Source organism: Dipodomys merriami, unplaced genomic scaffold (assembly GCF_024711535.1).
Source record: "Dipodomys merriami isolate MVZ:Mamm:240054 unplaced genomic scaffold, mDipMer1.0.p SCAF_877, whole genome shotgun sequence".
Taxonomy (NCBI): Eukaryota; Metazoa; Chordata; class Mammalia; order Rodentia; family Heteromyidae; genus Dipodomys; species Dipodomys merriami.
This window is the reverse complement of record NW_027206487.1, coordinates 67,607-92,033: the sequence shown is the minus strand read 5'-3', so window position 1 is coordinate 92,033 and position 24,427 is coordinate 67,607. Positions and strand designations below refer to the sequence as shown.

The window sequence follows — 24,427 nt, the reverse complement described above, 5'->3', positions numbered from 1 at the left end:
GCACTCTACTATTTGAGCCACAGCGCCACTTCTGGCTTTTTTTCTGCTTATGTGGTGCTGAGGAATCGAACCCAGGGCCTCATGCATGCAAGGCAAGCGCTCTACCACTGAGCCACCTTCCCAGCCCCTGTACCTGGCTTTTCTAATTCCAGGGTTTCTGGGGTGCCTACAGCATATCAAGACTTGGTATGTTTATCAAACAGGTTGCTTTTGTTGACCTACAAAATCCATGTGCATACATTTCATAGACTTTGATTTCTTTTTTTTTTTTTTTTTTTTGTCGGTCGTGGGGCTTGAACTCTGGGCCTGGGCGCTGTCCCTCAGCTCTTCAGCTCAAGGCGAGCGCTCTACCACTTGAGCTACAGCGCCACTTCCGGTTTTCTGGTGGTTTATTGGAGATAGGAGTCTCACGGTCTCTCCTGCCCAGGCTGGCTTTGAACCGCGATCCTCAGATCTCAGCCTCCTGAGTAGCTAGGATTACAGGCGTGAGCCACCAGCGCCCGGCTGACTTTGATTTCTTTGCCAACTAATTGAAGTGAATCATAATACAGAATTCTCTGGTTTAATCTCCAAAGCTTCTGCTTCTTAAAGGCTTCAGTTTCAAATGTGTTAGGATAAGATTTAGATCAATTTCAAAGTATCTCTCTGTCTCTCCCTCCTTTCTTCCTCCCTCTCTGCTCTCTCTCCAGGGTCTCTGTGACACCCTGGCTGGCCACACACTCACTATCTACCCAAGTGCTGGAACAATGGGCTTATAACACATCCGTCCCCTAATCATCAAACCTTTCCTAACCACTTGGAATTGAGAAACAGCTACCGCCCCTCCACCCCAGCCAAAAAAAGGCGTTCTAAAGTTAACTACTTCAGTACTTTTACCAACACTCTCTACACATATTATCAAAAAAGCAAGTTCTAACACACCTTTTACATAGACCAGAAATTCTTACCTACCTCATGTACATCTCTTTGAGGGCAACAGCAGCAATGAGAATTTACAATGACAAATACTGAGCAAAAATCTTTCCTTGTGAAATCCATCAGGAAAGACCATAAATAGACTCCCAATTCAATAAAAAATAAGGGAAAATAAAAACTCCGTAGAGCAGCTCAGCCTACAGCATGAGCAGGCAGGGCCCCGTGCTGACCCAGCTCTTCCGCAAGCTCGCTCCTGTCAGGCAACAACTGTGGCTCTGTGTCGGCTCCGTGGACAACACTCCACCGGGAAGGGCAGAGACACTACCCAGTCTGGCTCCTTCTGCTTCCCCCGCCAGGCAAAGGCAAAGGCAGACTTCCCTTTCCTCAAAGCTCCACCTCCTGCTTCACTCACGACAGCACGTCCCGCCTCAGTGCTGCCTGGCGCATTACCTGAAACCCCTTTACTAAAACACCCCGAGCCCAAATCAGATTCAACTGTGGTTTTTGGTTCTGAAGTGGGGATCAAATCCAATAACGTGTGATTTCAGAACATGTAGCCAAAAGAACACCCGGCAGCCCTTATAATGCTCTGGTTAAGTTCTCACTTCACTCTATGATATACTAGTTAGTGTGAGCTGAACTAATCTCAAACTCATCTTAAAAGGGTGAAATTCAACTGCCTTCTACTCTCTCGTAGTGTGTGTTCATATTAAAGTGCAAAGAAAACGTCATTTTCCTTTACCTTCTAAGAAAAACCTTCACATGCATAAGCACATTTCAGTTTTCCAGGTAGATCCCATGGACCCAAATGCTTGTTAGGCAAGCATTCTACCTCGAGACACACATCTTTCTGTTTTATTATTTTTCCCCCCCGGTAGGATCTCCCTGGCACCTTGACCCTCCTCCATCTGCCTGAGTTTCTGGAATTACAGGCTTAGGCCATAAGGCTTCTCCTCCCCTTCTCCCTTGGTGTGATCCAGAACAGAACCTGTACTCATCTAGGATGTCTCTTCTCCCAGATCATTTAAGAACTTCCATGAGGGCTGGGAAGGTGGCTCAGTGGTAGAGTGCTTGCCTTGCATGCATGAGGCCCTGGGTTCCAGATGTGCATTTCAACTGGCAAAAGACTCTATTCTCCCTCTTCTCTGTCCAGGAAAGTAAGATTTTTACTGGCTTGCTAGCTCTCAAAATCACATTACAAGTAGAGAGTGAATAAGGGTGCTCACTGGACACCCACTATGTTGAAAATGAACTATACAACTTGTGGGTGGGGATGAGAGAGAAAAACTGGGAGAGAATGAGGAAAGAGTTTACCATGACCAAAAAGAAATGGACTCTTTACCTGACTTATATAAACTGTAACACTCTGTACATCCCTTTGTAATAACAATAAACAAAAACATAACCTTGTATTCTCAGCCCCCTCTCATTTGAGATGTGCCTCCTTGGTTCAACCCTCACTAGAACAGGACGCCACACCACGGGTGGCCCACCCAGCTGACGCTTAACTGTGAATGCCAGTCATCTGACATCACATTACTTGTAAGTGATTATTTCCACATCTCCAAGACAGATGCAGGAATACATGTTTAGAAAGACTTTAAGAATTGAAAGGAGACAATTGTGGCCCGTGTCAAAGTCAGAATCCATCTATGTATTCAGCTGGTGATTACTAAATGGGTGGTGGGCATCTACTACTCAACACTGCATCAACCGTACAACCCACAATGCCACCAATAGGGGTACGGTTCTAATTACTGGTAGAGCCAAAATGAGAATCCAGATTTCCTGGTGACTCAATGTTGTTTCTAGCTCATGCTTCTGTGCTTCTTCATGTCCTTAACATGGAATGGAAAACCTCACTCCATGACTCCCTCCATCTCTACCCATCTCCCCAGAGTCAAAACTAGCTACCTCCTCAACGAATAAATACTTTGAATACCCTTATTTCCAAGACACCAGAACCTTTAGTGTGTCTGGAAAACTGGTCACCTGTTGAGTGAGTACTGGAACCTTTTTTCTACTGACAATACGCCTTCTATTGGCCTCCAGTCAAACTGGCAAAAGACTCAATTCTCCCTCTTTTTTTAGCCAGTTAAGTGGTAGGCTTCTTTTGGGTTTACCTCAAGTTATGCAACAGTCTACCATGGGGGGCAGCAATTACAAAGATTCTGTGAATCTTTTAATACTTAGCACAGGAATTATTTCCAAGACACCAGAATATTCTGTAAAGTTGGAATATAAAATGCAATATAAAAAAATACCTTTCTATGTTACTCTCTAAGTTTTTATTCTATTTTCTATTGCCTGATGAATCACTGACCAAAATTTGGGACTGATAAAATGAGCTGTCCTGAAGAATTCTAAAGAACGTCACAATTGTTCTATAGCATTTCTATTATTAGAAATGATGCCCAAACCGTCACCTTCAACCTTAAGTCACAGTAGGGTAGCCCATGCCTCTGCGACTGACTCCGACCCCAGAAACAACAGGGCAAGACAGTGTGTAAAGTTCCCTTAATTTTCAAATACTATCTACCAGGATTGTCTCACTTCTTTCTGTTAAACAAACAGTAATTATAATTTGTTATATAAGAACAAAAAGGAATTTTACCCTAAGGACTTAAATCCAGTTTTCCCCAGATAGAGGGTTCAATTTTTGTACTCCAAAGGTGAATCAAATCAGTAACAAAGTCAAATTACACAAACAAAGTAATTAAAATCCCCATTATTTCTAACTTGGTTGTTATGGGGCTGGATTTGGCCAGATTCTTACTGACACGAACCATTAGTTTACAGGAATCTGAACATACCATATGACCCCACTGGAAAACACCCTGCCTAATTGAGCCACCTCTATCAAAGGAAACGAGTGTGTCCGGGATCACCCACGGCTCATTGCTCTCAAGATACATGAGAGCTGATGCCTGCCCCAGCCTCGCTCACATAACAAGTGGATGCCATTTGCATTGCACTTAATAGCAGAAAAGGCTTGTGCTAGGTACACCACTATACCACGTGGACCTTCCCTCCACCAGTCACACAGGTTTCAAGGTCACTAGGCCGAGGAGACAAGTATAGGATGCAGCCATACAGTTTCTCCGTGTGAAATGAAGACCATACAGAATGTATGTTTTGAAACCTTTCTCTTTGGGGGTGTCTTCTACTTATGTTACCCACATTCCCTAACTGTTTACCTTCAAAATTTTCCTTGTAAAAAAAGAACAAGCCAGGCACCAGTGGCCTGTCACCCTATCTACTCAGGAGCCTGAGATCCAAGGATGGCAGTTCGTAGCTAGTCTCGGCAGGAAAGTCCTTGAGACTCTTATCTCTAATTAACCACCAGAAAATGGGAAGTGGTGCTGAGGATCAATTGGTAGAGCACTAGCCTTGGGCTGAAGAGCTCAAGGACGGCATGCAGGCCCAGAAAAAAAAGGAAGAACAAAAAATAAAAAACGTTAAAGTCTAGCTGGCGCTGGTGGCTCACGCCTGTCATCCTAGCTACTCAGGAGGCTGAGATCTTGGTTCAAAGCCAGCCCGGGCAGGAAAGTCCCTGAGACTCTTATCTCCAATAAACGACTAGAAAACTGGAAGTGGTACTATGTCTCAAGTGGTAGAGCACTCGCCTTGAGTTGAAGAGCACAGGGACAGCGCCCAAGCCCAGAGTTCAAGCCCCATAGCCGACCAAAGAAAAAACAAAAACAAAAAAAGTTAAAGTTTATGTTAGTGTTACGTTAAAAAAAAATCTGTTTTTTAACTCTATTCTCTCTCTTGCATGTCCTTAGGCAAATGTCACTCAAAAGAACAGAACAAAAGACAACATAATTTCACTACTAAATATATCCTCCTAACAATGGTAATTTCTACCAACAAGAATTAGCCAATAAGCCAAGCACAAGTGGCTGTAACCCCAGATATTCAGGAGTCTGGGACCTGAGGATATCTGTTGAAAGCCAGCCCCAGTAGGAAAGTCTGTGAGACTCTGATCTCTAATGAACCACTGAAAAAGCTGAAAGTGGAGCTGTGGCTCACGTGGTAGGACTTTGAGCAAAAAGGTCATGGACAGCACCCAGGCCCTACGGTCAAGCTCCAGTACTGGAACAAGGGGGTGGGAAGGGGATGAAGAGAATAGTAACTCACTTACAACCCACGATGCTAAGATTTAAATTAATACTTCATGTTATATTGAGATAAGCTCAAAAAGGTAGATATAGTATATTTTTGCTAGATCTAAAAGTCATACTTCAAGGACACGAATCTACATAGACACTTGTATATATAATTATACAAGTGTACAAACAAAGCATGGTCTTAAGGGGAAATGTAAGAAGGGGAAGCAAACAGAAAGGGGAAAATATAGAAATACACTGTTACTGGGCTGGGAAGGTGGCTCAGTGGTAGAGCGCTTGCCTTGCATGCCTGAGGCGCTGGGTTCCATTCCTCAGCACCACATAAGCAAAAAGAAAAAAGCTGCAAGTGGCGATGTGGCTCAAGTGGTAGAGCGCTAGCCTTGAGCTGAAGAGCTGAGGGACAGCGCCCAGGCCCAGAGTTCAGGCCCCACGAATGGACACCCCCACCCCAAAAAAAAAATACACTCTAACTGTATGTGAAACACAGCATAAAGAATCCCAGTGATCGAAAGGAATTGAGGTAAGGGAAGCAAGAACAGGCTTTGTGGCGGGGGTGAGCACAAGTGGGAAGGGGTTGGGCTCACAGGGAGAGTGAATGAAGACGCAGAGTCAAAGTAGGTAGCTTTTGTGTATGCACACAGAACAATGACCTAGAGGCTGAGACCAGAAGATCCACGTGACTCTTATATCCAATTAACCAGGAAAAACCAGAAGTAGAACAAACAGCCAAACAAGGGCTGAGATGGGCTCTAGAGGTAATGTGCCTGCCACGCCAGTTCCTCTTCACACTCCCATGACAGCTGCCCTCCCCTCCCCACACCTGACCCAGCATGCTCTCCATGACTGTCTTCCTTTGCAGTTCCAGGGAGACTTACACTGGTCACGCGGCGGTAGATCTGCGCTGCGTTCTGGCACTCCGAGTACGGGTATTCAGAGGTGGCCATCTCAAGCATGCACATCCCAAAAGCATAAACATCAACGGACTCGTCGTATTTCTCCTCATACATTTCAGGAGCCATGAACTCTGGAGTACCTTAAATTAAGAAAATTAAGTGTGAGCACAAGTTGCAGATGTTACTACGGGGGAGAAGCAAAGAGCTGACTTCAGTGTGACGAAATCAGAAAGGGTAAAAGCAAGAAGGAAAACAAAAAATGACCTTACTTCAGCCTGTCCCATTATGTATCTAATAGATCTATCTTTCACGCTAAGACCTTTGTAAGAAATTGAAAAAGGGTCAGATTATTTATTCACTCTTTAAAAGAAACTCCCATTTGTTATATAATATGTCAAAGCAGAGATTTGCCTGAGATAAATGAAAATCCCATCTCTGTATAAAGTGACGGATTAACGGGGTGCAGTGGAACATCCCAGCTCTTGGAAGGCTAAGGTAGAAAAATCCTGAGTTCAAGACCAGCCTGAAATATATAGTAAGACCCAGTCTCAAGAAATAAAACAAGCAGCTGGTTTAAGAAAATTAAACACTTGTCTGCCCTCTAGTGTATGGTAGTTGTAAGACAAATATAGTTAACTCTTGCTCATAATAGTCCATTTGATTCTCAGCTCTCAGCCTCTTGAATACCTAGGATTACAGGTTATGAGCCACGGGAGCCCAGCTCCTGTGTGTTTTAAAGATAATAATATAATCGCCTATAAGGCCACTCATTGGAGCCTCTTTATAAACTCACCATCCCTCACTGAAGATACAAGAACTTTAGTGAGGAAGATTTTGTAGACCACGAACATAAACACAAACACGGGAAAACACATACACATACACATACACACACACACACACAACTCAAAGACAACCTTACTTAGAAGGGTATATCATCCCACAAGCCTAGCATTTACAATACTTCCAAATGGTTAAGACTCTAAACCTCAAATTACTCTAAAAACAAGTTTAGTCGATTTGACAATGAAAATCAAAACTCTAAGATGCCACAGATAATCAAAGAAGTGTCTTCTGTAAATATGGAAAAATAAAATTCAACTTCAAATACCTTTTTTCACTGTTTTTGTTAGTGTTTTATTAGTATTTTAATACTCCTCGTATAATAAATTACACACATAATAAAATTTCCAAGGATAATACTGTTTCACAGATTTTTATATTTACTGGTGTTCTATGGCTTTTCTATTAATATACTTAGGATTCTAGCCCATTTAACAAATAATGGATCTGGGCCCAGTGGCTCACACTTGTAATCCTAGCTATTAAGGAGATTAATTAAGCCAGCCCTGGTGGAAAAAGTCCCTGTGAGACTTATCTCCAACTATTAAAAACCAGAAGTGGTGCTGTGACTCAAACTGGTAGAGTGTTAGCATTCAGGTCCTGAGTTCAGGCCCCACAACTGACAATAAATAATAATAACAACAATAAAACAGGGTTTGTTAGATGCTGTTCTATCACTTCAGAGAGACAGGAGAGTGAAGATTTCAGGTTTTTAAATTGCAATAGCCACTAGAGGCGATGAAAACTTCTCAAAGCAGACATTCCTTTCTCTGGCCATGACTAGCATAATGAAGTCTGAGTGGTGCCCGCCTCCTTCTTCCCATCACAGATGCTCACTAACAACTAGGCTCTACATCAAGAGGGAAGGATGTCCAGAGACAATCTGGTTGTAGCCATCGGGGGCTGAGGACAAAGGGTATGCTTCAGGTGCTGAATGCTGCTAAGCCAGCCCTTCCCAGGTGTCCACTCCAAAATGTCCAGGGGAATAAAACTGAAAAGTATGCTTTAGATACATCACTTTGAAGGGTGTGAATAAGGACAAAAAAAGTTGTTAGAATTAGCTTTTCAGAATGAACTGTCATCTGTATATTCAAACAGTTTTAAACAGGCATTTTTGAAGATATATCTAGTGGGCATTTAAAAAAACTATATATAAATTCCATTTTCAAATGAAGAAAGTGATACGTAAAGAACCTTTTATCATGGGCTGGGAAGGTGGCTCAGTGGTAGAGCGCTTGCCTTGTATGAATGAGACCCTGGGTTCCATTCCTCAGCAGCATACAAGCAGAAAAAGCCGGAAGTGGCACCGTGGCTCAAGTGGTAGAGTGCTAGCCTTGAGCTGAAGAGTTCAGGGACAGCGGCCAGGCCCAGAGTTCAGGCCCCACGACCGACAAAAAAAAAAGAAGAAGCTCACATCATGTAAGCAGAATTCAGCACCTGGGGTCAAGCTATAAAGTTCTTCCTTTCTATTTTGTTTTGTTGGTCGTGGGGACTGACCTCTGGGCCTAGGCGCTGTGCCACAGCTCTTCAGCTCAAGGCTAGCACTACCTCTTGGGCCACAGCTCCACTTCCAACTTTTCCTGCTTATGTGGTGCTGAGGAATTGAACCCAGGGCCTCCTGCTTGCAAGGCAAGCGCTGTATTACCACTCAGCCACCTCCCAGCCCTCAAGCTATAAATTTCTGAACGTTAGTTTTACGTCCAAAATTCTGTCAGGATCAGGTTTCTGAATACAAGTAACATCAGAAGGCCAGCCAGGCTCCGGGACGCACTGGAAACCTACCTATCACGCTCTTGGCAAAAGAAGCCCGCTTCAGGGTCGCCAGGCCCAGGTCTCCGATCTTCACGGAGCCGGTAGGACCTGTGATAAAGATGTTGTCACACTTAAGGTCTCGGTGAATAATAGGTGGCGTGCGAGTGTGTAGAAACTGAAGTCCTTTTAGGATCTGCCGACACCAGCTTCTTAAGACTTTGATCTTCATCACTTTAAACCTCTTCAGGTACCTGCGAGAGGCAAAGAACACCAAAAGGCTATCACTGATAGGCACTGCTGCTTTGAAGAATTCCACTGAATTCTAGCGTACCAGAAAAGAGAATATGAAGTTGAGGGATACTTTTTGCTAAGGTTATAAAAGGGCTTATTCAAAGACAAAGTCATCTCCAAACTTTTTCCTCTGAACAGTTACGGTATTAGGTAACCAGCTTTTCCTTTAAAAACTAGGTGGTCAAGTTGGCAATGTCATTATTAGCAGGATCCAAACATTACAGAAAAATATTTAATTTGCAATTGGTAAGAAAGTCTGAGAACAAAGCACAAAAGGAATTCCTTAAAATTAGTTCTGAAGTGATTGTATTCCATTACTATGGGAGATCAGGAGTTTAAGGCTAGCGTGGGGTTTATACATTGCATTCAGGGCTAGCTTTGGGCTACATAGTGAGACCCTTTCAAAAGGGAAATGGGAAATGAGTCCGCTAAATCCAAAAGAAAACTCACAGTGAAATCCCACCTACTCAAGAGGCCAAGACTCAGAGGATTACAGTGCAAGGCTGCATGAGCAAAAATAAATAAATAAATAATCCCCATCTCAACAAAATAAGCTGGGCATGGTGTATGTAATAGACCTGCAATCCCAGCTCTGCTGATGGGAGGAATGGAAAAACCATGGTCTGAGAACAACCAGAGGCAAAAATGAAAGACTCTATCAAAAACAAAAATCAAAAACCACTAAAATCGGCTGGGCGTAGGTGTCCAACACCTGTAATTCTAACTACTCAGAAGGCTAAGATATGAGGTTCCTTGTTCAAAGGAATCCTAGGCAGGAAAGTACTGTGAGATTTTTATCTCCAATTAATTACCAAAAAGCTGGAAATGGTGACATGGCTCCAAGTGGTAGCTTGAGCACAAAAGCTCAGGGACAGCTCCCAAGTCCTGAGTTCAAGCCCCAGGACAGACACACACACACAAATCAAAATAGGACTGGAGGATGGAGTCAAGAGGTGGAGCACTTGCCTAGCAAGTGGAAGGCCCCGAGTTCAAACCCTAGTACCACACACACGCACATGCGCACATACACACGCACATGCGCACACACGCACAAGGAAATCACACTAAAACCCTATATACTGTATTACTATAATATGTACTAATAAAATACAAAAAATGGAGATTAAAAAGAAAAAAAGGGACAGAGCAAAGATAAAATTGATTAAAAACAGCATTGTGTGTGTGTGTGTGTGTGTTTAAAACTTTTTTGGGTACTGTTCCTGGGGCTTGAACTCAGAGCCAGGTTGAGTCCCTGAGCTGCTGTTTGCTCACTGCTAGCTCTCTACCACTTAAACCACAGCTCCATTTGCAGCTTCAAGTCTCACAGACTTTCCTGCCCAGGCTGGCTTCGGAACTGAGATCCCCAGATCGCAGCCTCCTCAGTAGCTAGGATTCCAGGCGTGAGCCAAAAGCACTCAGCTAATGATTTGTTGATATTCCTAAAAGTCCTTGAGCTCTTGGCCCGTTTGTGACGCAGTCCTCTTCCATCCTTTTGGCTTCAGTGGCTTTTCTTTCTCCTTATACACACTTCCATGTATGCTCCCTGCCATCCTTATATTAGCACTATATGGGCTCACATTCTGACTTGTATCTTTAGCTGCTTTCATGGATATTATCTTTACTGGTGTCATTTACCAGTATAAATTTCTATTATAAAGCCATCTGCATGTGCCAGCAAAGAAAGAAAGAGAACTAGGAGCACCAGTAGCATTCATTTAGAGAGGCAAGTGGGGCAGAAAGGACAGGCATTTGTTTTTCTTGGCATCTCTGCTCTCATCTTTGGTCTCAGGGAGAGAGGCCAAACTCCCTGTACTTGTCACTGCTTGGGCCACGGTTTTCCCTCTCGGGGGATAATTCAGGATTGGATACCGGCCGAGTTCCAATTCTTCTCTCTTTGGCTTCTCAGGCCTTCATCCTTGCCTGGACAGTAACACGTCCCCACTTCCTTCACACTGCCTGGTCTGCAATCCCGGGACTAGGAAGGGATCGGCTCCTGTTTCAGCTTTAGCTCTGTGAGTTACCTCCTCTTTTATCTTCATCCGAGATGATCCTTTATCGCTGACGCTTGGATAGGCATTGAAACAGTGTCAGGACACTCCACGTGCTAGTGAGCTGGTGGAGGTCAGTTATTCCACAGGGGCTCCACACCCTATGTTACCTAAAATACCCTCTAAACACAGTTTTTGTAAACTACCTTTCGTGTAAAAGGGAACTCAAGGTGCATAAAAGTCATGCTCCAGGCCTGTCTGCTTTTGCAGATAGGGTGCTGCTTTGTCTGGGCTGGCCTTCACTCCAGGCTCGGTACAGCTGGAATCACATACGTGCTCCTACACACGCAACTTGTTCTTTGAGACCACTCTCACTAACTTTTTGTCAGACTGGAATGGAACTGTGAACTTCCTATCTCTACCTGCTAGAGAGCTGGTTTTACAGACTTTTAAACAGCACACCATTGCTGAAAGATGCTTACAAGCAATGATATACACAAACCAGAGAAAAGAAACTTAAGATACAGATACAGAAGCCTGGGTATACTATATCTATTAAGTGTACATATACAGCTTTCCTTGATTCATTCAAGTATTACATCAAGTTTTAGTTATAGTGCTGGGCAGAACACAGGTGTGAGAATTACAGAAGCCTGAGTGTCCAGGAAGAAAGGTGTTGCCATAAGCGGGACTGGAGAAGTTAGATAGAAAAATCAGGGTTTGAAGGTGAGAAATAATCTTCAGGTTTTCAACATGCTAGTCAGGAGTGTGAAATGGCGCATGCACGCGTACGTACACACACACACACACACACACACACACACACACACACACACACACACACACACACACACACACACACACACACACACACACACACACACACACACACACACACACACACACACACACACACACACACACACACGTTGCTATATCCAGGAGACAAAATACCTTGCCTAAATACCTAGGGTCAATCAGCTCAATCAGTAATAACCTGGAGAAATGGAGGATGGTATTGTAACACTCTTTAAAAGTTCAGTTCTTGGGCCTAGGAAGGTGGCTCAGTAGTAGAGCACTTGCTTTGCATGCATGAGGTCCTGGGTTCCATTCCTTAGCACCACATAAGCAGAAAAAGCCGGAAGTGGTGCTGTGGCTCAAGTGGTAGAGCGCTATCCTTGAGCTGAAGACCTGAGGGGACAGTGCCCAGGCCCACGACCGACCAAAAAAAAAAGTTCAGTCCTTCCGTAATAACCAATGTATACCATGTAACTTACAGCTCCTCCCTGTAAAAATAGACACTCTAAAAAACTTGCAACTCCAACTCTTACCTAAAACTGTTGACAACAGATGACAGGGAATTTCTGCATGTTATCCAGTTCCCTGAAAGGGCGAAAGGTCTAACTATATCAGCTTTGATCTGATGCTATTCAGAACAGGGCTTAAAAGTATTCTCTAGTGATAATCATCACAGTACAATCTGCAGCCAATATAACAGTTACAGGTATAGCAGGTGACAGAAAGAGTAAGGGTTATCAATAAATTGCAATGTCACTTTACTCGCTTTAACCACTAGAGGGCTATCTTGCTATCTGATTTCTGGTCTCTTGGCCACCCAATCAGCATTACTTCCAATAACTAGGTTTGTTCTACAATACCTTCTCATTTAGAGAGTTATCAGTAAGTCATTATCATATCACTATGCACCGAGGACTTGCGTAGGGAAACACATGTCACAATGGCTAGAAAGAGGAGTCCCTCCTCCATGTGCTGGGCTAGAAAGGTGTAACTAGAGGGGCAGGAGTGAGGAATGTGCCCGGGTCTCGTAGCTTCCATATCAAGGATGGACTCACGTTTTAAGAGTCCCAGATGTCATGAGCTCCGTTACCAAAACAATGCACTTCTTCCCTTTCACTGTGGATTCCCAGGAATCATAGAACCGGACAATATTGGGATGCTGAAGACCCTTTAGCATTTCAGCCTCTTCTTTAAATCTCTGCCTTTCAGACTTAGTTAACTTTCGATCCTAAAATGAAAAATCAAAGATAGAATGTAATAAAAACAGAAGTCATACGATTACAATGCTGAGTATCAGCCAGATGTGGTGACACAGACCTTTAATCCCAGTACTCCAAGAGTTTGAGACCCTATCTCAAGAAATAAAGTGAACTTCAGTACACATCTTTATAATAACAAAAAATGGCAAAAAAAACCAAGTGAAATAAATCAAATGTACTAAATTGTGATTAATACTATTAAAACAAAACAGAACACCAGAATTTACTGCTAATACTTTGTCGAAGGAAATCGTGCTTGAGATTTTATTAGTATCTTTAATATGGATCTAGACATTACTCTCATTTGGTAAGGTGCAGCTAATATACCATGTACCACCTTCCATCCTCTGTTACTTGTCACTTGGCAGAGACAGGAAATTTAACGTCGTGGAAAGGAGATGGGGTTTCTAGGTTGAAGGACTTAAATTAGAACTACCAGTTCTATCTTTGGTTTTTCTTTTCTTGTGGTAGTGCTGAGGCTGGAATTCAGGGCCTGGTGCTTGCTGGGCACACTTCTAGAGCCATACCCCATGGAGATGTTCCTCCCCCATGCTTCAGTTGTTCTGGTAAGATGTCTAACTTTTGCCTCTGCTGGACTCAAACAATGACCCGCCTATTTATGGCCTCCCTGTAGATGGTTTAACAGACTTGTACCACCACACCACGCTCATTGATAAGCTCTTGCTTTTTGCCCGTGCTGGTCCTTGACTGTAAACTTCCTGATCTCTGTCTCACAAGTAGCTGAGATTACAGATATGAGCCACTACATCTGGCCCAGAGTTCTCTTTGTAAATATATAATATCACCAAAAAGGACTGCCGTGAAAATCAAGTTATCCAACTGGTAAGCTTTCGTCACATGTTGCAGATGTTTGGTAATTCACAGGAATTAAGTAACTTCTAATCTGAAGGCAGAGAACAAATTATTAGTAGCCATCAAAACTGCTAGCAAACATGAGACTGAACTTGCCAGATACCTTATGTTTTATAGAGTAATATCATTTAAGTTATTTTGTTGTAGCAGCCTAAATGGACATAGTGTTGGACAGCGGGATGTGAGGTTACCATTGCCTTACACATTCAGAAGCAACGTCACATCAGACACTCATTTTTTAGTCAATATTTTTATTTTATATGGTGCGCATATAAAATCATATTCTACTGCTTCATGTTTAGAATCAGTGTTTGAGCCCCTTTTCGCTGCTCTGCTCTCCAAGATCTCCTTTACCTCTTGAGCTCCCCATTTCAGCCTCCCAAACACTGGGACTATAATAGTTCATCAACGCCTAACCTGTGTATTTTAAACCAAAATTTCTAAGTATTTTTCCTCAACTCAAGAGAACTCAAACTATTCTCTCTGCATACTGCCTCCTCCTATGTCTCATTACCGCCTTTGTGGGATTTATGTGTGGGAATCTGTGTGTCCAGCCCCTCACTAGATACTTACTGCTGTTTGCCTTCTAATTTTCTGGTTTTTTTCTCTCTGCAGTTTTCTGCACAATGTTCTCAGATCTAACATCCTGTTCACTGATACGTTTGTTATCTCTAATCTGCTCGTTGACCTCCAGAAATGAGGGGGATGACCATAAAGCAGAGACTTCCAGCTAACCATGTGAGTCCTCCCATGCATACATTTAGACAGACATGAAGAAAATAAAACAGAGTCAAAAAGACAGGTGTGGTGGTGTGTATCTGTACACCCCAGCACTCAGGCAGCTGAGGAAGCAGAGGCAGGAGGACGAATACTTTGAGACCAGCCTAGGACACATAGTAAGACTTGGTGGTTCACACCTATAATCCTAGCTACTCAGGAAGCTGAGATCTGAGGACTGAGGTTCAAAGCCAGCCCTAGCAGAAAAGTCACCATAAAACTAGCACTCAAAAACCAGAAGTGGAGCTGTGGCTCAAAGTGCTCAGGGACAGTGCCCAAGCCCTGAGTTCAAGCCCCACGACCAATAAAAACAAAAACCAGGGCTGGGACTGTGACTTAGTGGTAAAGTGACTGCCTAGCATGCATGAAGCCCTGCGTTTGATTCCTCAGTACCACATACAAAGGAAAACACAGATGTGGCGCTGTGGCTCAAGTGACAGAGTGCTATCCTTGAGCAAAAGCTCAGGGACAGTGCCCAGGCCTTGAGTTCAAGCCCCAGGACTGGCAAAAACAATAACAACAAAGCTAAACCAGACATGGTGATGCCTGCCTGTACTCAGCATTTAAGATCAGCATCTGTGTTCTCAGATCTAAACTCTTATTCAAAGATCCTCTTGAGCAGGTAGGGTTCAGCAGCAGGAAATGGGGCTTCACGATGTTATCCTGCCTGACCTCAAACTCAAGTAGAAACTAGAGCTGATGCAGCAATTCATCCATTCCTTTCCTCCCACACTGAGCGGTTTTCACAGGCTAGCCACGCACTGACTGTCACGTGACCTCTGATAACACACCCAGTTCAGACTGGGGTGGGAATGAGACAATCGCTCCCCTCAGTACCATCCAAGTAACAGCACTCGGCACATTACTGATGTCATTTTTTTTCTTGAGAAAACAATGCCAACATTTGATGCAATTGGTACATTTTCAAGCCCTTGTTTTCAGCAAATTATTCCATTAAAAACACTCTCAAACAGACAACCTCTCTCTGCACCTTCATCTTCCAGTGTTTTTAAAGAATCAATCCCATTCTTTGCTGTGACTGATTGGCCCCAGAGGAACATTATCCAGATCAATTTTGCAACTGAGACAGTGACACTAGTTTTCATTAAACTTGAAATTTTGCAAGCTAGAAACTGTATCCCAAAAACATCATTCCTCAAGTCTTAATTTCTGTAGTATTTTATTTTTAGCAATATTCAAAGTTTTTTGGCTAAATTAAGACTCTCATATGATAGGTCTACATATCAAAATAAGGGTGAAGTGTCTGCAATTCTCTGATTAAAGTATTTTAAGGTCACTATTGGAGCCCTCCCTCCTTATCACTTTCTGCAGTGCACTGACACAGCAAAGACCTGGACAGACATTCAACCCACCTTCCTATTTTGTTAGCTGACCTTCCTTGCCTGGTCTCCAGGCAGAAAATACAGCCGGTTCCCAATATTCTAAGGATTTTAGTTATTATTTACAAAACTTTCCTTTTTTTCTCTTATGGCCTACACGGTATGTATAACACCAACTACAAGACAGGAATATTAGCTACAGGTAATGCTTTCTTCTTTTCTGTGCTGGGTCCCACACTAGCCAGGCAAGGGCTCTACCCACTGCAGTGATGTACAGGAAACCGCCAGCACGGGCGGGCGGGCGCACACGCACGCATGCACGCATGCACACGCACGCACGCATGCACACGCACGCACGCGCGCGCACACACACACACACACACACACACACACACACACACACACACACACACACACACACACACACACACACACACACACACACACACACACACACACACACACACACGGTTAGGTTTCATGGGCCTGAAAAATTATTCATTTAAGAAACAAGAGAGTAGGGGCTGGGAAGGTGGCTCAGTGGTTGAGCACTTGCCTCGCATGCCTGAGGCCCTGGGTTCGATTCTCAGCACCACATAAGCAAAAAGAAAAAAGCCGGAAGTGGCTCTGTGGCTCAAGTGGTAGAGTGCTAGCCTTGAGCTGAAGAGCTGAGGGACAGCGCCCAGGCCCAGAGTTCAGGCCCCACAACCGGACCCAAAAAAAAAAAAAAAAGAAAAGAAACAAGAGAGTAAAGGCGGGAAGGCCCTAGATACAATACTACCAACTCATGTTATTATTAAATCCTGAACTGGTATTTTTTTTTTAGGGTCGTCTCCTTAACCTTATCAGTTTAATCTTTTTTACCCAGTTGTGGGGCTTGAACTCAAGGCCTGGGCACTGTCCCTGAGCTTTTCTGCTCAAGGCTAGAGCTCTACCATTTTGAGTCACAGCTCTACTTTCGGTTTTCAAGTGATTAATTGGCCATAAAGAGTCCCAAGGCCGTTCCCAGCCAGGCTGGCTTTTAACTGCGGTCCTCAGATCTCAGCCTCCTGAGCAGCTAGAATGACAGGTGTGAGCCACCGGTGTCCCGCTCAGTTCAATCTTAATGTTCCCTTCCATACTCACTTGGGAATTACAAAAAGAAAATGCCCAATTCTGACAGTAGGTACAGCCTGCCATAGAAGTTTTTTGGGGGTGGGGAGGAAGTGGTGAACAACCTCACTATACAGCCCAGGGTATATAATGTGTCTAACTAAAGTCGTCAAGTGAAATCACACACTATCCTCCTTTGGTGTCTAGCTTAGTCTCTTTAGTATAGTATCTTCAAGGTTCATGTGTGTCACAGCATGTGATGAAACTGCATTTCTTTTTATGCTTAAATAATACTCCACTGTGCACAAATATTTTTGTTTTCTGTTCGTGCTGGCCTCAGTTTATTCCCACCTTTGTGGTCACTGTGAATGATCGCTGCCTTCAGTTCTTGGGGCATATGTAGAAGTGAAATTGCTGTGCTCTGACAATTCCAGGTTCAGCTTTTTGAGGAACCAACATTCCCAATCTTCCATGTCAGCTGCACTGTTTTACTATGCCAACAGTGCAGAAAGGTTGCTAAATTAGTATTTAAAATTGACAAAGCACATCTTTACCAACACTTTTCTTATGATTATGAAATACAAACCAATTTTCAACTGAAATAAAAACAAGCTCACTAGCAACCCAGGAGGCTAAGATCTGAGGATGGAGGTTTGAAGCCAGTCCAGGCAAGAAAGTCTGTGAGACTCTTAGCTCTGATTTACCACGAAAGCCAGGAGTTCAGCTGTGGTTGAAGTGGCAGAGCACCAATCTTAATCAAGAAGAGTTAAGGGACAGTACCCAAGCCCTAGTTCAAACCCCAGTAGCAGCACCAGAAAATTAAAGATTAAAACTTACTAAAATCAAATTAGTATCTCTGGTAGCCTATGTTGCGGCTGTCCTCCTGTATAACAAATAATGCAGCCCTGGAAGAGTGTCTTTTCAATTACAAATCAGAATCTCAGAGCCCTTTTCTCTGGTAGGCAGGTCTTCCGCCACTTGAGCCACACCTCCACACCTAATTTTTAGCCCCAGTTATTTTGGAGGTAAAGTCTTGCTTTTTATCCTTGGGAACCTAAATTTTTATTCTTCTATTTTCAGTTGCCACCATAACTGGGATGACAGGCTCAGGAGAACCTTTCCCGTTGCGATGGGTTTGTAGACCTTCCTCCCCTGCTAGATCTGAGCCTCCTGTGTGGCTGGGATGACAGACACACCCGGGACACACCCACCCACTGGTGCATGCGGGATCTTGTGGCTGTGACTACAATCCTTCCCATCTGCATTCCTAAATTGCTGGAATTCTAGATATGAGCCATGAACATCCAGTTCATTTTTTTTTAATAGTACTTGGGTTGGAACTTGGGACCTCATACTTTTAGAAAGCACTTAAGCCATCCATTTCTGGCTTTTTGGAGGTAAGAGTCTCACTAGCTTTCCTGCCAGAGCTGGCTTTGAACCATGATCCTCAGATCTCAGCATCCTAAGTAGCTAGGATTTCAGGTTGAGCCACAGGCACCAGGCTTATATCAGCATTCTCAAAGTGCTGAAATACTGTGCAAAAATTTCCAGATGGGCCTCACCATTCATTTCTTTTTCTCTGAGTTACAAGAAGTATCTTATTACATGCTCTGATTTTAAGCAGATACACAAAGTAAGATTGTTAACATTTCTAAATTTCTATTCCAAGAATAATACTTTAAAAATACCATATGCTGAGCTGAACGACAGTAGCTTATACTACTAAGGAAGCTGAGATCTGATAGAGCTTCAAAGCCAGCCCAGGCAGGAAAGTCTGTGAGACTCCTATCTCTAATTAACCACCAAAAAGCTTATGGTTCAAGTGGTAGAGTGCTAGCCTTGAGTGGAAAAAGACACAGCGTGCAGGCCCCGAGTTCAGGCCCCATACTGGCACAAACAACAACAAAAACTATATACTGTGGTACCTATAAGATTTAAAACAACCTACAAGTCCTAGCAAAAGTTTTTTTGTTTCTTTTCTTGGTGTGTGCCTGCTGGTCCTAGGACCCTAACTCAAGAGCCGGACGCTGTCCCTGAGGTTTTCTGCTCAAAACTCATGCACTCTGCCATTTGAGCCACAGCTCCACTCCCAGCTTTTTTTCTTTCATTTTTTGTTGGTCATGGGGCTTGAACTCTGGGCCTGAGCGCTGTCCCTCAGCTCTTCAGCTCAAGGCCAGCTTTTTTTCTTTTGTCTAGTTAATTGGAGACAGAGTTTCAAGGACTTTCCTGCCTGGGCTGGCTTCGAGCTGAAGCCAACCTTGGCAGAAAAGTCCACAAGGAGACTCCCAAGAATCAGAAAGAAATCGTGCTGGAGAATGGCTCCAAATAGTAAAGGGCCAATTGAGCAAGCGCTCAGTTCAAACTCAGTACTACAAAAAAATAAAATAAAATAAACCAGGTCATCTTGGGTTTAAAAGAAAATATAAAACATGAGAATTGCCAGTAGAATTTAAACATAGTATATTTCCCTTATCTTTTCACTACAGCTGCAGTTCACTTCCCTAGAAGACCTGGCTAAACCTAGCTCTACCAATCAACTGAAGATGTCAGCCAAATCTTTTCATTTCTTCAGACTTTTACACTTCATTTCTATCCTAAAAATAAGAGAAAGGGAAAGCAGGAAGACAGGAAAGAAAAGTAAAAGAATAAACGCTGATGGAGCGCCAGTGGCTCCCACGAGTCATCCCAGCTACTCAGGAGGCTGAGATCTGAGGATCACAGTTCAAAGCCAGCCTGGGCAGGAAAGCTCACGAGAATCTTATCTCCAATAAACCACCAGAAAACTGGAAGTGGTGCTATGACTCAAGCAGTAGAGCGCTAGCCTTGAGCTGAAGAGCTCAGGGACAGTGCCCAGGCCCAGAGTTCAAGCCCCACGACTGGGGGGGGGGGGGGGGTGGTGGAATGCCGAACACACACTTAGGTTATAAATAAAACATAACAGTAAGGTAGGAGGAGATAGTTGATTTCTGTCCTTTTTAAACAGCAACTAGAAGTTTCTCATAAGGCCCATATCTCACAGAACATGAATGAACAAGTTGCTGTATGTTCCTTTAAGCATCTTTCTTCCTATTGATCTCAATATTAGATAAGTCATTAATAATCCATTATTTGGCTGAAGTATTTATCCTGTACTAGAGGAAAAAGGCTGCCCTACCTCTACTCAAGAGAACACTCTCTAAGCCAGTCATGATAGTTCCAGTTTCCAATATTTAATGTAGACATGGTCCTGTATCTATCACAACATGAGCAGAAAGTAGCGTCGTTCTGAAAGAAGTGTCTTCTGTTGCTGAGAGCAGTCTGGGACGCATGCAATGCCTAGACAAAGAGCTAGGAGAGGCATCTGTCTGAGAAGTATGCAGAGAATGGCAGCGAGGTCTTCACGGCCTAACTGAAGAATCTACCTGCAACTGCCTAGCTCCTGATGAAAGATTACGAAGCTGAAATCCTCAACACCCTCTGTTCTTTCTAAAGGTACTTCATCAAAGCAGAGATAGCACAAAAATAATTTTTTTTTTGGGGGGGGGGGAACCTCCGGTCGTGGGGCCTGAACTCTGGGCCTGGGCGCTGTCCCTCAGCTCTTCAGCTCAAGGCTAGCGCTCTACCACTTGAGCCACAGCGCCACTTCCGGCTTTTTTCTTTTTGCTTATGTGGTGCTGAGGAATCGAGGAATACCTCCTGCATGCAAGGCAAGCGCTCTACCACTGAGCCACCTTCCCAGCCCACAAAAATACTTGTATTACAGAACTTTCCATTCAATTTTAACAAAGAACATTTATCATTAAGAAGCAGAAAATGGCTTCTTGGTCCTTGTGCTATCTAAGCCTCATGTATGTGTTTTTAAGTCCTCAATTAAGAACCTGTTCCTAGTGTATGTATATAAAGTGGGAAAGGGAGATAGTGCTTAACACCAAAAAACTGATGAGACTAGAGAATTAGACTATTTTGTAACAGCCGAGGATTTACCCAAATGGTGTCCCCATAGAACATGTTCTGGCATGGTAAAAGATTTGCTAAAAATAGAACCAAATGCATTTAGAAAATGTTGGTAAAGCTAAGTCAAACATGTCAGGCGCTGATGACTCACACCTGTAATCCTAGCTACTCAGGAGGCTAAGATCTGAGGATCGCGATTTAAAGTCAGCCAGCAGGAAAGTCCATGAGAATCTTATCTCTAATAAACTACCAAAAAAGCCAGAAGTGGAGCTGTGGCTCAAGTGACAGAGCACTAGCCTTGAGCACAAAAACAAAAGTTCAGGAACAGTACCCAGACCCTGAATTCAAGTTTCAGGCCAGTAACAAATACACTCACTCTCTCTCTCTCTCTCTCTCTCTCTCTCTCAAAAAACTAAGTCAAACAGGTTTCTTAGTCAATGTGTACTCTGAACTCCCCTTCACCAGGGAAATGCAAGTCTTTTGCAACAGAAAGTGACAGGAAATATGTCCCATCCCACAAAAAAAAAAAAAAAAACACGCCTGCTGCTCGTGTAGAGATGAAAGGTGCATGTTTGATCAGGTGGGGCACTCTACCGTGACCACTGAGGCAAGCCTGGATGCCGAGCAGCTAACAGACTCATCACAACATCCAAAGGAGCCGATGGTCCCGCTAGGGCACCCACAGAGCACACAAGAACATTCCTCTATGAACCCTCACCTCACGGCCTCTACAGGACAATGAACGGGAAAGGAAGAGACAACGCATCAACCTCACCTCACGGCCTCTACTGGACAATGAACGGGAAAGGAAGAGACAACGCAGGAAGTATGATTTGGGATAGTACTTCATGACTAATTAGAGGAGAGTACTTTTTGTACCATACTATACTGCTGTACTGGTTAAAAGTTCTATTTTCACTTTAACTACAAAAACACTTTTGCTTTTGTTCTTTAATGTTATCTATATATAGTGCACTGTTTCATTTCTCAATGAAGAGCTAGATTGGAAAGCCACCACTTTTGTGCTTAAGATTACAGGGATTTTTTTCCCCCTCCAGATTTGATTCATCATAAATCTCAAACAGTTTGGGTCCCATCAATAAAAATCTAGCCCTTCTCAAAGCTAAGGCCCACACACAAACATTATGCTGCCAACTCCCAATTTACTTGTGTTCTTTTGTTTATACGTGTATGTGTGGGGCTTAAATTTCAGGCCTAGGTACTTTGAGACTTTGTACTCAAGGCTGGTGCTCTACCATTTGGGCCACAGCTCCACTTCCAGCTTTTTGCTGGTGAATTAAGAGTCTCACAGACTTTCTTGCTCCAGGCTGGCTTCTCAGCACGGTCCTCAGATCTCAGCCTCCTGAATAGCTAGGATGGATTACAGGTCTGAACTACCAACACCGGCCTCTATCTCTGGGATTGTCTCCCTACTCTTTTCTTTACTCACTTCACCCACAAACAGCAACTGTTTCTTATTATGGCTCAATTAAGGGAAGCACATGGTCCTCAAATCTTCAGTATTCATCTAACAAAAATTCCCAGAAAAATCTTATAAAGTCTGAACAACTACTATTTTCAGTGGTACCACAACAGATATACAGTACTGATGGTGCTGGCTTCCATTTTTAAACATTTAAATATTTAAAGATACCAGTATCTGGGTTCTGTAGTATTGCCCAACGGCTCAGATCACAGTGAGGCCCCAATCAAGTCCCATCCACTGTCTCTCCTGAACATTAGTTTTTTGGTGTGCAACAAACACTAAATCAGAGCAGACAACCAAAAACGTAGATTGCTTAAACGAAGCCTTTACTATTAAAGACTAACTAATAAAACAAAAAGGAAACCTGGAGAAAGTAGAAGTGTACAAAAAGGAACGGAAAAACTCAAAAAGGGCAGAGGAAAAACAAAAAGTCTTTTATATGGAAAACAGACTACTTAAAAAGTTCTCTTGGAGCTGGGAATGTGGCTCAGTGGTAGAATGTGCATGAAGCCCTAGGTTCAATTCCTCAGTTCTACATAAACAGAAAAGGCAGGAAGTGTTGTGGCTCAAATGATACAGCACTAGCCTTGAGCAAGAAAAGCTCAGGGGCAGTGCCCAGGCCCTGAGTTCAAGCCCCAGCACTGGGGTCGGGTCGGGGAGGAGTTCTCTCTTGGAAGTTAAAAAAAAATTTACAATGACAAAAATAAAGTTCAATCACCTGGGAAAGCCAAAATTTCCAAGAGGAAATCTCATAGAAATATAGAAAACAAAATCAATAAACAGGAGAAAAGATTAGAACTTCAGATTTAAAAAGCAGACAAGTAGCCTAGAAGAACTACCATCCATGTAATAGGAGTTAAGAAAAATCCTCAGAACTGGTGGGCAGTGAGTTTCCACACACTAAGAGCCACCGTGAATCGGTACACAGTGGTAGAGGCTGAAGTCCCAGAGTCAATTCCTGGTACAACAAACCAAAAACCACAAGATGCTCACAATCATACGAAAAGTAAAAATATTTTTTATTTATGTATTATTTTGCCAGTCCACGGCCTTGAACTCAGGGCCCAGGGTTGTCCCTGAGCTCTTTTGCTCAAGTCTAGGCCTCTACTCCTTGAGCTACAGCGCCACTTCCAGCTTTTTGTGGTTAACTGGAGGCTTTGCTGCCCCAGCTGGCTTGAAACTTCCATCTTCAGATCCCAGTCTCCTGAGTAGCTGGAATTACAGGCATGAGCCACCAGCGCCTGACCTAAAATTAAATATTTTTAGCTTAAAACACACATACACACACAACCTAGGCTTAAAATAATACATCCAGTGAAAACTTACTGAAATTTTGCCAGTGCTATTTCTGGATGACAGCAATACTGATCATTTTTCTTTCAATTTCTGAATTATCCAAACTGTGTGTGAGAAGGTATCTAAACTCTCCTAACGAAACCTTCAAACAATGTCTTCTCCAACTGAAAGGAGCATTGAGGGCAGGAACTCAGGAGACCTAGACATCATCTATGCCTGTAGTTACAAGACTAGTTATAGTCTTCAATACGGACACTGGCTTTTGCCAGTGACTTATCACCAACTTCTTGGGTTGGTGTGAAAAGATTACTCAAGTCCAGTTTAACAAGGTTTTAGCATTTAGAATTTTTTTTAATGTAAAAAGACTCCATGTTGAATTATCCAGTAACAGCATCATTAGCAAATGTCATTATTGAGTACTTTGTTGAAATATTGCTGGTATGAACTGAGATATATAAAACAGACTAGATTTTGATGATTTAGAAGAAAAAAAAAAAAAACTGTGCACTAGCCAGGCACCAGTGGCTCACACCTATAATTCTAGCTACTTAGGAGGCTAAGATCTGAAGATCATGGTATACAAAGCAAGCCCAGCAGGAAAGTCCATGAGACTCTTATCTCCAGTTAAGCACCAGAAAACTAGAAATGGCATTGTGGTTCAAGTGGTAGCGCACTTGAAGAGATGAGGGACAGCGCCCAGGCCCAGAGTTCAAGCCCCACAACCAAACAAACAAACAAAAAAAGTACACTGCCTTTCTAAT

The 24,427-nt window shown here is 43.2% G+C and overlaps 1 protein-coding gene across 10 annotated transcripts in view; it reads right to left on the bottom strand.

Annotated features, from left to right (window-relative positions):
* The window catches only part of LOC138820397 (serine/threonine-protein kinase WNK1-like), an 88,631-nt gene that overhangs the window by 48,834 nt on the left and 15,370 nt on the right, over window positions 1-24,427 (bottom strand). For all 10 annotated transcript variants that reach the window (XM_070012040.1, XM_070012041.1, XM_070012043.1 and 7 more), the window contains 3 exons: window positions 12,666-12,838; window positions 8,564-8,784; window positions 5,921-6,078 (listed from right to left, as the gene is read on the bottom strand). In XM_070012040.1, the coding sequence (XP_069868141.1) occupies window positions 5,921-6,078; window positions 8,564-8,784; window positions 12,666-12,838 (552 nt within the window). The remainder of the gene's footprint in view (window positions 1-5,920; window positions 6,079-8,563; window positions 8,785-12,665; window positions 12,839-24,427) is intronic.